The 13,517-nt window shown below is 35.1% G+C and overlaps 1 protein-coding gene across 1 annotated transcript; it reads left to right on the top strand.

The window, feature by feature from the left end:
* Positions 1 to 791: 791 nt before the first annotated feature.
* On the top strand, positions 792 to 12,695 carry LOC110667555 (protein root UVB sensitive 6). The gene is made up of 13 exons (XM_021828433.2): positions 792 to 1,507; positions 2,164 to 2,262; positions 7,244 to 7,357; positions 8,978 to 9,049; positions 9,125 to 9,235; positions 9,342 to 9,461; positions 10,164 to 10,265; positions 10,358 to 10,430; positions 10,593 to 10,676; positions 10,773 to 10,837; positions 10,953 to 11,054; positions 11,146 to 11,325; positions 11,950 to 12,695. Exons 1-13 carry the CDS (start codon positions 1,115 to 1,117, stop codon positions 12,010 to 12,012), a joined length of 1,578 nt encoding a protein of 525 aa, XP_021684125.2. The 5' UTR covers positions 792 to 1,114; the 3' UTR covers positions 12,013 to 12,695.
* The last annotated feature ends 822 nt before the right edge of the window (positions 12,696 to 13,517 follow it).

Below are 13,517 nucleotides of genomic sequence, written 5' to 3' on the forward strand. Positions count from 1 at the left end.
TTTAGTTAGTATTTCTCATTTTTCTTTAAAGTTATGTGCAAATTAAATCATTACTCTCTATAGATAAAATAATTTTTTACGTGTAAAGAGAATAGTTTTACATTTTGCATAAGAAAAGAGAGAAAAATATTGACTAAACGTCATGTAGAAGCTGTTCACATCAGTTTCTAATTGAAAAATTAATAATTAAAATTCAGAAGATTTTACTGTGCAAAATTTAAAAGTTTATGAAATTTTATATTACATTTTAAAGTTGAAAGACTGTAGTATTACAATCATATAAATTCAAGAATAGTTGTTAAAATTTATCAAAAAAAGGTGTCTTTTATGATTACTTACTTTTTATTACAAAGTAAAAATATTTTTGTTATAAAAAAATAAGACAAATTAATGAAATACTACAATTCATCTCAAATGATTTTTTTTAAACTGTTTTCTGTAAAATTATTAATTATAAAAAATTTATTAACTTAATGTAATTAATTATTTTAGTTTAATTTGCTATAATGAATGCGTAATATGTTTCTATATTGTTTTGATAAAATTTGCTATATATAATTTATCTATTGAATTTTTAAAAAAGTATTATATGTATTTTTTTTTAATTTTAAAAATGTTTACTTTTTCATTAAGTTGATATTTTTTTTTATAAAAGATAAATTACAAAATTTCATTAAATTATTTTATTTTTTGCAATTAAATAATGTTATTTTATAATAAAATAAGTAAATGCAGAATACGCGGCTAAGGAAATAATAGGACCCTACCACAAAGTTTTGAAAGCCAAACACACCTTAGCAAATTCCCTACTCTCTCTCTCTCTTTGTATCCTTGTTTCCTTTCATTGAATGAATTTGTCTCTCCATATCTGCCTCAGTTGCTCCGTATGCGTTTGCCTCCAATTGTAGTTTATAGGCCACCTGCCTCTTTATTTCCTAACAATGATTCCTTCGTTAATTCCAAAGCGCCTCATTTCCTCCATAAATCCATCACCACCTCGTCTCTCTTTCCTTTCATAACATAAATCAAACCAAGCCAAACACACCACAATCACGCTTTCTCGCTTCTCACTTCTCGCTACTCACTTTTCTCTCTGCTTCCATTTTCCATAACCATGGCTCCGATCAAAATCAAGCAATCGCCTAATCCCACGGCTCAGACTCTAACCTCTACGGCGTCGTCACAGGAGGCGCGTCTCCTCGTCCGTGAAACGCTGCGTATTAGCGCTAACTTAGCTTCGGCTTCTTCTCCTGCAATGTCTCAGCCTCCTTCTACTTCTCCTTCTTATTCAATTGTTTCTCCGGAGCAGTCTGTTTCTTTGATTGATAATAGTCGGAGATTAGGGCTTGTGGAAGAGGAGTTTATTGATTCGAGCTTGAGATTGATCTGTTGCGAGGAAATCGATGGTCGGAAATGGAAGTACGTGGCCGAAAACGACGGTTTTGGACGTTATAAGAAGAATTCGATTCGTGCTGTCAGCTTGCAGACACCTCAAGCTCCTGTTGAGGTCACTGCACATAACCACTATTTTGAGTTATTATTATTTTATTATTTTTTAAAATATTGCTTTCTTTTTCCTGTTTTGCTTTATTTATAACATTTGATTTTTTTTTGACGTTTAATACACATTTTGAATATTGAATTTTAGTTATGGATTTAATTGCGTTGTATTTTTGGGTTCTTGTGGTTCCATGATTAGATTTGTGTGTTTTTGTATCCTTGGAACAATGTAGAGAGAGAGAGAGAGAGAGAGAGAGAGAGAGAAACGTTTGGGGTTAGCTGTTCTGTTTGCTGTGGAGCATTGATGTGAGTCCTGGAGCTGGAGGATTCAACGTTGCCAAATTGACATTAATGTAAATACACAAGTTTACGAATTATGTGCAGAATTACACGGAAGAACTGGCAAAGACTTTGTCTTATTATTAATGATCCTAGTTATATATTTTGGGAGAAAGTATCACTCATAGGCAGAGACATTTCTGCAGTGCACAAGTAAGATTATGGTGTATTGCTTTGTGTGGGATTTCTATCTGCTGCAAATCTGCAATGTTTTCACAATTGCTTATATGTACTGACATTGAATAGAACAAGAAGAGAGAATTTTGACCAATCTACTCTGTGAGATGAACTCAATGTATTTTATGTATTGAATTTGTGGTGCAGGAAATAATGTCATTCATAAGAACCTATGTAGTGCCAGAAGGTTTTCCTGACAGTGTTACTCCATCATATGTGCCATACATGACTTGGAGAGCTTTGAAGGTATTCTCTTCATTTGAATGAATGATATTGCCAGTTTGGAGGATTTTCAAGGGAATTAACCGGAACAACAAGCTCATATTCAAATTATTGAATGTGGGTTATGTTGGATTTGATACCTTCCAGTACTTTTTGATTACTTGGTTGTGCTTTGTAGAAAGAGATGATTCTCCTTAATTTCAATTAATCTGTATATATATATATATACAATTGATTCCTATAATTGTGTTCTACTAATTAGGAAGAAATCCTAAATAAGAAATTCTAAATAGGAATACATAATACAGAATATATAGAGAAATAATATAGTGATTGACTTTCCATAACACTACCCCTCAAGTTGGAGCATAGATGTTAATCATGCCCAACTTGTTATAAATGTAGTCAATCCTAGCTCCATTCAGAGCTTTTGTGAAAATATCCCCTAACTGCTCTCCAATTTTGATGTGTCCAGTTGAGATGATTTATTGTTGAATCTTTTCACGAACAAAGTGACAATCAATCTCAATATGTTTGGTCCGCTCATGAAACACCGGATTAGAAGTAATATAGAGAGCAGCTTGATTATCACACTACAATTTCGCAGGCAAGGAGGTCTTAAAACCTATCTCATCTAGTAATTGAAGTATCCACATTAGCTCACATACTGATTGTGCTATGGCTCTGTATTCGGATTCAGCACTAGATCGAGAAACTACACTCTGTTTCTTGCTTCTCCAAGATACCAAATTTCCTCCAACAAAAACACAATATCCAGTAGTTGACCTCCTTTCAACCTTAGATTCAGCCCAGTCGGCATCTGAAAAACATTCAACATTCAAATGTCTTTGATTACCATAAAACAAACCTCTTCCTGGAGCGCCCTTCAGATAACACAAGATTTGTCCTAAGGCTTTCCAATGAGTAACAGTTGGGGAAGACATAAGCTGACTTACCACACTAACGGCATAAGCAATGTCAGGGCGAGTGACTGTAAGGTAGTTCAATTTTCCTATTAATCTCCTGTAACTCTCTGGATCTTCAAACAACTCACTATCCCCTGCTAATAGTTATAAATTTAGAGTCATTGGTGCACTACAAGGCCTAGCACCTAATTTTTCTGTCTCTGTCAATAGATCGATAATATATTTTCTTTGAGACAAGAAAATACCCTTATTACTTCTCATAACTTCAATATCTAAGAAATACTTTACCAATCCCAAGTCTTTGGTCTGAAACTGGGTTTGGAGGAAGGTTTTAAGAGATGAAATACCTGCAGAGTTACTCCCAGTGATGACAATGTCATCCACATAGACTACCAGGAGAATTAGATCGGCCTCAGATTGCCTATAAAATACTGAGTGATCACACTTACTCTTTTGCATACTAAATTCTTGTACTGCTTCACTGAATCTCCCAAACCAGGCCCTAGGACTTTGTTTCAAGTCATAAAAAGACTTCTAAAGCCTACAAACTTTACTCAACTCCCCCTGAGCAACAAATCCAGGTAGTTGCTCCATGTACACCTCTTTCTGAAGATCACCATGAAGGAAAGCATTCTTGATATCCAATTGGTGCATGGGCCAATCATATGTAGCTGCTAAAGAGATAAACAAGCGAACAGAAGTAAATTTAGCTACAGGAGAAAAAGTGTCAGAGTAATCAACCCCATATGTCTGAGCATATTCTTTTGCTACAAAGCGTGCTTTTAACCTAGCCACAGAATTATCAGGATTTACCTTTACTGTAAATACCCATTTGCAACCAATAGCTTTCTTACCAGTGGGCAAAGGCAATAGTTCCCATGTACCATTAGCATTTAAAGCCTCCATTTCCTTTTTCATAGCAGCACACCAGCCAGGATGAGACAGTGTCTCACCAATAGTATTAGGGATAGGAACAGAGTCTAAAGATGTAACAAAACACCGAGAACAAGAAGACAATTGATTATAAGAAACAAAAGAAGAGATAGGGTAAGTACATGAATGTTTACCTTTGCGAAGAGCAATGGGTAAGTTTAGATCAGAATCATGATCAGTATGAGGTATAGGATCTTCCAACGAAATAGCTGGTGGAGGATCTGAGTCAGGAATCTTTAATCTCCTGGAATAAACATAAACAACGGGAGGTCGAGTAGGTCTAGAGACAGAAGGAACAGGTTGTGGGAGAGGACTAGACATTAGTTGGATAGTATATATTAAGAGATCATCCTCCTCCCCCTGACTCTCATATACAGAAGATTGAGGAAAAATGGAGTGGACTCAAAAAATGTGACATTTGCAGAAATAAGATAACGATTATGAGTAAGAGAGAAACAGCGGTACCATTTTTGGAGGCGGGAGTACCCAAGGAACACACATTTGAGAGACTTTGGATCCAATTTAGTAACCTGTGGACGAACATCACGCACAAAACAGGTACAACAAAAAATACGGGGTTCAATAGGGAACAAAGATTTTGTAGGAAACAAAACAGTATAAGGAATATTCCCATTAAGGACAGAAGACGGCATACGATTGATAAAAAAATATGCCGTAGAAACTGCATCCGCCCAAAAGTGTTTAGGAACTTTCATCTGAAAAAGAAGAGCACGAGTTACCTCAAGAAGATGCCGATTTTTTCTTTCGCCCATGCCATTTTAACACAGGAAGACTGATGAAGAATGTCATTTTGTGTCATATAAGACTGAAATTGTGCTGAAAAGTATTCATTGACATTGTCACTTCTTAATATGCGCACAGAAATATTAAATTGAGTTTTGATTTCATTACAAAAGGCACAAAAGATAGAAAACAACTCAGAACGATTCTTCATTAAATATAACTAGGTAACACGAGAGTAATTATCAACAAAAGTAACAAAATAACGAAATTCAGTTTTAGAAGCAACAGAACAAGGACTCCAAACATCAGAATGAACTAACTCAAAAGGGGATGAAGCTCGTTTATTGACTCTAGACACAGAAGACAAACGATGATGTTTTGCAAACTGACACGACTCACATTCTAGTACTGATAAAGACTGAAACTGAGGACACAGCTTCTTCATGGTAGACAAAGAAGGATGGCCCGATCTATAATGAGCTTCAAGAGGTGTTAAGGTATTGGAGCAAACAAGCGACCGCGGTATATGATTTTCTAGAATGTGGAGACCACCTGACTCATGTCCTCTACCAATAATCTGTTTCGTCGTAAGATCCTGAAATAAACACTGGTCAGGAAAAAAAGAAACAGAACAATTTAAGGTACGAGTAAGTTTACTAACAGAAAGTAGATTAAAAGTGAATTTTGGTAGACACAAAACAGAAGACAAAGAAATTGACGAAGTCGGGTTCGCAGTTCCAGAACTCATGACACAAGAAGTAGAACCATCAGCTAAAGTAATAGTAGAGGAAGTGAGATTAGACTGAAAAGCAGATAGAAGACTAGAATTACCTGTCATGTGATCTGTCACACCAGAATCAATAACCCATTTGGATGAAGAAGACACAAGGCATGTAGTGGATTTACCTGACTCAGCGATCGCAGTGACAGGGGAACTGGTAGGCTTTAGAGATGCCTGATACTGGAAAAACTGTACAAAATTCTCTACAGTTACCAAAATAGTTTTCTCAGAGGAAGATACTGTAGAATCCTCTGCTGCCATATTTGACATCTGTGATCGCTGATTTTTTTCTCTGAAGTTGTGAACAATTATATTTTGTATGGCCAGGCTTATGGCAATAATAACAAATGACTCCTCTTGAGTCCTGATTAGAACTAGCCTCTCAATTACGCTGATTACTTCTGTTGCCTGTAATTCCTCTTCTACTTCCTCTTCTATTACCCTGTTGTCCATTTGGATTACGACTAATAAGAGCACTACTGGCAGGCTGTGAAGATTGGGTACTCTCTATACGAACCCGTGTGAATGTTTCATGCAAAGAGGAAATCTCAGAACTGGAGAGAATCTGAGATTTAGCAGTCTCATACTCTGAAGGAAGGCCTGCAAGAAAACTCATAATAGCCAGTTGCTCCCATTGGGCCTGCTGAACTTTCACATCAGGACTAAAAGGCAACAATACATTAAGTTCCTAATATACTTGTTTAAAATCCATAAAATAAGCCGTGAGAGACTTATCTTCTTTCTCAGCACGGTAGAATGCCTTACAAACATCATAAGTATGGGAGATATTCCCTTTACCAGAATACATAAAATCTAAGTAATCCATCAATTCCTTAACAAATTCACAGTGATTAATTAAACTAATTACCTCATTGTGAATCGAGTTCCGAAGCTGCAAAAACAACTGAGCATCCTCCCTTAGCCAAGCTTGTCGTGTGTCATCAGTAAGTGAATCTTTAGTAAGGTGATCATCCTTATCAATGCTAAGCAAATAGACCCTAACAGTTTTACTCCACTCCAGGTAATTCGAACTATTAAGTTTGTGTTTCGTGATCTTAGTCATCACCGGAATCACATTAGAAATAACATTTTTATTGTCTTCCATTTGTTGAGACAAAGAAAACTAACCGAAACGCTAATCCAAAATGCTTACAGTAGCAAAATAACTCAAAATCACAAATTAAGCAAATACCGAAATAGGATCGGAGAGCTAAACCTCAGAAGTCCTTTAATGGTGTATTGGATCAGGCAACAGCACACAGTGGTAGAATGAGGGGGTTGAGGCGACACCGGCGATGTTGATCGGAGTCGAAATGGCCGGACGGCGGCCAAGGTCTTTCTTGAGCTGGATGGTGAGAACAAATAGTCACCCTAGATAGATGACCTGCTCTGATACCATGTAGAAAGAAATGATTCTTCTTAATTTCAATTAATCTGTACATGGATATATATATACAATTGATTCCTATAATTGTGTTCTACTAATTAGGAAGAAATCTTAAATAAGAAATCCTAAATAGGAATACAGAATACAGAATACAGAATATACAGAGAAATAATATAGTGATTGACTTTCCATAACATGCTTGAATTACATATTGGCTTTAACATTTTGTTCTAGCACTTCTTTGGTGGAGCAATGGGTGTTTTCACAACAAAAACCCTTTTGAGTTCAGTTGGAGTCTCTAAAAGCAAAGCTATTCCTGGTGCCGTTGCTATCAATTGGATTCTCAAGGTAAGGATGAATGACGTTTTCACTTTTTTATCGGAGCAGTTTGATGCGATTTTTGCAATTATATTTATTTCTATTTTTACTGGTTCAACATTTTACAGCATGAAGGCTTCACATGATTTATATACTTTACAACATGCATTCAATTGTGGGATGTTTCTGGTCTATACTTGCTTATAGAAAAGAAATGTCTCACTTCTCAAATTTCTTGCAGCGTACTCATATGTCGATGTCTGATGATGAGACTGTAGACTTTAGTGATGACTATCAGACTTAAACGCTATGCTATGTTAGAAAGCAATGGATAGCCTTAAACCATGGAAAAGAGAGTTGAGCAGTAGTTACTTATGTTTTAATGTGTTGAAATTATAAGACATGATTTGAAGTGATATATAAAAGCAAAGGAAATATAGTAAGTATTACTGTTATCTCCTTTTCCAAAAATAAATCGTAAAAGTAATATATTTGACCTTGCCATTGATTTCTCATATAAGGTACTGAACTTACTTTTCAGAAAAGTCAACTAATTTTAGTATTGAGTTCCAAACCATCTACCATCATATAAAGTGCAACACAACAGGTTAAGGTTCTATGAAACAAAAGAAAAGGTGTGTACAAATAATTTCAATGCAGACCCATTAATGCATATAATAGCCAAAATTATGAAAAAGTAACGGTTCAGATAATAAAAACAATTATTTATTAATATTAGCCGTTTCATGCAAATAAATTAGAAAAATAGAAGGAAATTTTTTTTTTCTCATGGTTGGGTGTATGGCCATTGGCCAAACAATGCAAAGTGGCTTCAAAAGGAGTAATGGAATATAGATGCCAGCAAAAAGCAATAGTGGTCAGGTTTTATTGATGTCTCAATGGACATTTTGGAACATTTATTATTTTACCTTGGATAAAATAGTCTTATTAAAAATTTCTTATGAATCATGAAGAAGGGATAATGCTTATCCTCTCTATTTTGAAGTGAAAACAAAATGAGTTTGGTGGGGATTCCTCTTTTATCTTTTCATTTCCACCCATATAATACTCAACCTACAAATAAGAGATTTCTCTTATCTCTTCCATTTTTTTTCCTATCCCTTATTGTCAGTGCTGGATCTAGAAATTCATTTGTCTGGGCATAAAAGATAAATAATAAAATATTATTAAAAAATAAAATAAAATATTAATATTTTATAATTAAACTCTGCGAAATCTAATACCTTGAAAATTATAAATAAAAATAGTACATTATTATTAGTGCTATCAAATATATATCTTTATATAAGTAACTAAAAGTCATTTACTAATATATAACACGTACAATTATACTATTTTGTCTTGATGAAGTTCATTATTGAAAAGACTATAGTAAAATTTAAAAGGAAATAAATTTTTGAATGCACAACATGATTATTGTTTCAACTAATTTTAAATTTTATCAAAAAGTGGGTTCAATAATCAAATTTGTGAGGGATCAACATATATAAATATATACATATACAAAGAACATGAAAAGAAAACGAGGGGTCAATTGAGCCCCCATTTTTTACCCTCCATCTGCCACTGCTTATTGTACCTCCATCCAAACAAACTGAGAAACAAGAGAAGTGTTATCTTTATTTGCAGGATGGTGCTGGTCGTGTTGGGAAAATGCTTTTTGCCCGTCAAGGAAAGAAATTTGATTGTGATCTAAAGCAGGTACAATTAGTAACTCTTTTGGCCTATTGAACTGATAATCCCTGCTGGACATGCCTGACGTCCAATGCATTCCAGCTGCGGTTTGCAGGTGACCTTCTTATGGAATTGGGTGCTGGTGTGGAGCTAGCAACTGCAGCTGTTCCTCACCTTTTCCTTCCTTTGGCTTGTGCTGCTAATGTGGCTAAGGTTTACTTATTCGTTCATTTATTTGTTTTTGTAAATAATTTTATTGCAATTATATGCATGTTTGACCTGGTTCTGCAGCCTTATATGCTTTGTTACTTGATTTTAGAATGTTGCTGCTGTAACATCAACTTCAACTCGGACGCCAATTTACAAAGCCTTTGCTAAAGGAGAAAACATTGGGGACGTCACTGCTAAGGGAGAATGCGTTAGCAATCTTGCAGATTTGGTATGCTTATCCCTAATTTGTGAAGTTCTTGTTATTTATGTAACAGGAATATGAATATGGTTATTAATAAAATAAGTTTTAACACATGTAGATACTTGGCTTGTAAAGTTGAAATGCAGGAGAGTAGGTGGTCCAAATCTTGATAGATTCCTTCCCCTCTGAAAATTTCAGAAGCACATTTTTTTACACGTATCTGTATACCTGAAAGCATGTTTACATTACAAAGTTTTAATGCAGAGATTGCTTAAAAAATTGGTAGCATAACTGGACCTAGATCATTTCCTTTACTTTTTTGAATGGGCAAATATAAGCACATGAGGAACAATGTTAATTAATAGGAAAGTGGTGGTCAAAAGGCAATTAAATATAAAATTGTCAAAATCTGAGTTTTGTATGTTTGTATTGTATCAATAACTATCTTGTTTGTAGCATGTCTCGTGTTATTGTGGTAGTACAGAGTAAAGTAAGCTGAGATATTACCTTTTAGTTTGTTATGGTGACATTGCATATCAATGGTATCACATGCAGCATAGTGCTACTTATCGGTTTGCTGATAATAATACCATGTTAATTTAAATTTGAAACCTGCTTGTTTCATGTGTAATCTGTGTTGTTTAATAATGTTCTTTGAATTACGTACATAGTTTTGCTGGATAGTAATTTCAGTTGATATTGATGTACATTGTCTCATGTCTTTTGCAGCTGGGAACTGGTCTTAGCATAATGATTGCAAAAAGAAATCCTAGCTTGGTTACTACATTTGCCCTCCTTTCATGTGGCTATGTCTTCAGCTCTTACCAAGAGGTTGGCGACTTTAGGTTTTGGACATTTCCACTTATCTTTTGTGGGTTGAAGGTGATTTGATTATGCTAACGCCTTGATGTGTTTATTGCTAGGTTAAATCTGTAGTGTTGCACACCTTGAACCGGGCCAGATTCAGTGTGGCAGTGGATTCTTTTCTTAAGACAGGTTAATTGAAGAGCTCCACATGCTCATACAATACCATTATAATGTTTTTTCTGTTAATCATCTCTGATGATTAATCAATTTTCTTTCTAAATCAAGTTCAATATGTAAGCACTAAGCAGTAGTTATTCTGGTACACGTGTTCTGCCGTATATTCATCTGTAGGGAAAGTGCCCTCATTGCAAGAGGGAAATATGAAAGAAAATATATTCAGCTTTCCATGGTTGAAGGAGAGGCCTATTGTTCTAGGTATATACACAAGATCATGGATTATCTCTCATGAACAATTTTTTACAAACTGCTAATTCGCAAGTTCATTTGAAAGTTTGTTCACACTTTTGGCAGGACCAAGATTTAAAGATGCCTTTCAAGACCCTAGTGCATATCTTGCAATAAAGCCTCTTTTTGAGGTATGCTCCCTTCCATGAGGAAATAGATATCAAGCAGGGAAATCTCTTCCTCTCAGTGTGGATCAAGTAATTCTTTTTCTTTATGCATTGAGCATATTTTGTTGGTTGATGACAGCAAGAAAGATATATAGTGACGTACAATCCATTAAAGGATAAGGTCTATGCATTGCTTAAGGATCAGGCAAAGTCAGATGACATTCTAAAAGCTGCATTCCATGTGAGATAGAACTGCATTATATTGTATGCTTGTTGACTACTACCTTACTTCAGTCTGAACAAGCAGTAAGATGTCTCATCTTGTTTTACAGGCTCGCGTGCTTTTGCATTTCATAAATTCATCAAATAATATTCACTCTTCATCGTGGAAGCAGCAAGCATACCGTTCAAACTATATTCCCTCAGCTAATGATATTGAGGCTCATATTACTGACTCATGCAAAATGGTCTCAACTTTATATGGTCCTTTTAAAAGTAAAGCTGCAGAACAGGTAATTGAAAATTATTATTCTTGATTTCCTTCCTTACATGTGTACACAAATTGTTCATCATTGTGTATATTGGATTTCCTCTTTAGGAAGTTAGGAAGACTAGCCATTTATTTACATGCTCTCACAAAATATTTGGAATTGCATTCTCTTTCAAAAGAAAAGCAGGGGGAAAAAAGAGGGGATGTTTTAGGCTTTGTTTATTTTACGGAAAATATTTTCTTGAAAAATATTTTTCGCATTTTTTAGCGTTTGGGACCCTCGAAAAATGGGTCAGTGGAAAATATTTCTTTGGTCAAAGGGAAACTGAGCTATTTTTATGGAAAATGACTTCATCTTTTCTGAATCTTACTAAAATGTGAAACACTTATACATGTATAAAATAAATACATGCCATTAGTTTAACATTGTAATCAAATAATGGAAAATATTTTCATCTTAGAAAATAATTTTCATGAAAAATATTTTTTATAGATAAGTTATTTTACACGAAACAAACATAGCCTAGAATGGTTACAAGTCTTTCCATCTTTAGATTTATCACCACTGAACTGATAATGGGTGTTTGCTAAGTGTTAGATGCAATTGTGCTACTCCTGTTGACGTTCATCCTATATTTTCTTGTAGGGTTGGAGAATGTCAGACTCACTTCTTAATCCTGGTCGAGCCAGGATTGTAGTAGCTTGTTAAAGTAAAAATATACGATTGAAACTTCTCTTTGCTTGCTATTGTGTCTAGTGCTCAAATGGCATTCAATATTGTGGGCAAGCCAGCCATTAATCCTCAAAAACATATATACGTAACAAAGAGGCTAACAATACACCAATACCACCATGGGAACCAGGGGCTCATTGATGGTCAGTTCTCTCTGTTACGCGCCAAAACATATTTTTCTGTTCACAATCTCTGCTCTTTCACATTCTTCTGAAGGTGGCGAGACTCAATTTTGAGTTGTAGGATGGAGCTGTTAGTGTGGTATAGACTGAAGTTGATTATTGTAATGGTGCATATACACAAACTTTTTTTTCCTTGGTTGTTATCTTCTTTTTTTTTTTTTAAATGATATCCCTTAATTTTATTTGTTTTTCCTTACCCATCCAACTTCTTGCAATGTTCTTTTTGTGTAGAATACATCGAAAATTCCTTTCAACATTAGTGTTCTTCTAAAAAGAAAGTTGAAGTCGCAATTCCAAACAGACTCTTAATTCCACTTCAATCGCTTCTAATTCTTCCGCAGCTTACTCTGACTTCCTGTGCATTTTGTGCTATCTGATCTGCCATAACAACATACTGGTGTTTTTATTTTCAAAAGGGGACTTGATTATAATGGTAGACTGTAATGAAGCACAATGGAATAAATTTCTCATTCATTACTTCTCGTCCCCTCTTTTCTTTTGGTCAATTATGGCAAGTTCTTGCTTGATTTGGGTTTCCTTTATCACAAGAATTATTGATTATTTGCTGCATCTTGCTGATTGAGGAATGCTAACAATATCCTTATCTGTGCTTGGAAACAAGTGTTCTCACCTTCTGTAGCTTTGGCAGAGTATTATAATTTTCCTTTCATTGATGATGCCTGTGGCTGATTGTAGGAAAATTTCCCTTATGGGCTAGCCTAGTAAAACGACCATTTGGATGTAGGTCCCCGCTGGAGTTATGTGGGTCCCGTCTCCTCCGAGAGCTTGATCCATTCGCTCAGCTATAGCCTTTTAATAATGAATTACTGTTCAAGCATTCTTTTTTGCATGGTGATTGAATAAGTAATTAAATTGTTTAAATTATAATAAAATATTTAGTTAAATAATTTTTTTTTATAGAAAAAGTGATAAAACGTGTTTTAAAAAAATTATAAAAATAATTATTATGTTTAATATATATAAGAACTCTGCCTAAGTAGTTTGCGCTTAGCCGGTCCCAAGCCCGGATAAAGGAGGAGGGTTGCGGTAGGTGATAATCAGCGTAAAAATTTCGTCACACCCTATGATATGGATTCAAATGATATAAACGTTGGGGCGTCCTCTACTAACGACGCGCTACATCGGAGCCCGGGTGTAGTGATAAATATGCAAGGGTGTAGGGCGTTCACCGAAAGCAACGCCATCTTGCGCCCGGTGTGGTGTTAAGTGAGCAAGGGTTCCCACATCATGGACGGGTGTGGGTAAAGAAGTTAGTCCATAAGACAGATAATAGAACAA

This window comes from Hevea brasiliensis, chromosome 8 (genome assembly GCF_030052815.1).
Source record: "Hevea brasiliensis isolate MT/VB/25A 57/8 chromosome 8, ASM3005281v1, whole genome shotgun sequence".
Lineage (NCBI taxonomy): Eukaryota > Viridiplantae > Streptophyta > Magnoliopsida > Malpighiales > Euphorbiaceae > Hevea > Hevea brasiliensis.

Coding starts and splice junctions, on each gene's coding strand:
- LOC110667555 (XM_021828433.2), top strand. CDS start 1,115: ATGGCTCCGATCAAAATCAAGCAATCGCCTAATCCCACGGCTCAGACT. Junction 10,677..10,772: donor GGAGAGGCCTATTGTTCTAG/GTATATACACAA, acceptor CACTTTTGGCAG/GACCAAGATTTAAAGATGCC. Junction 10,838..10,952: donor CAATAAAGCCTCTTTTTGAG/GTATGCTCCCTT, acceptor GGTTGATGACAG/CAAGAAAGATATATAGTGAC.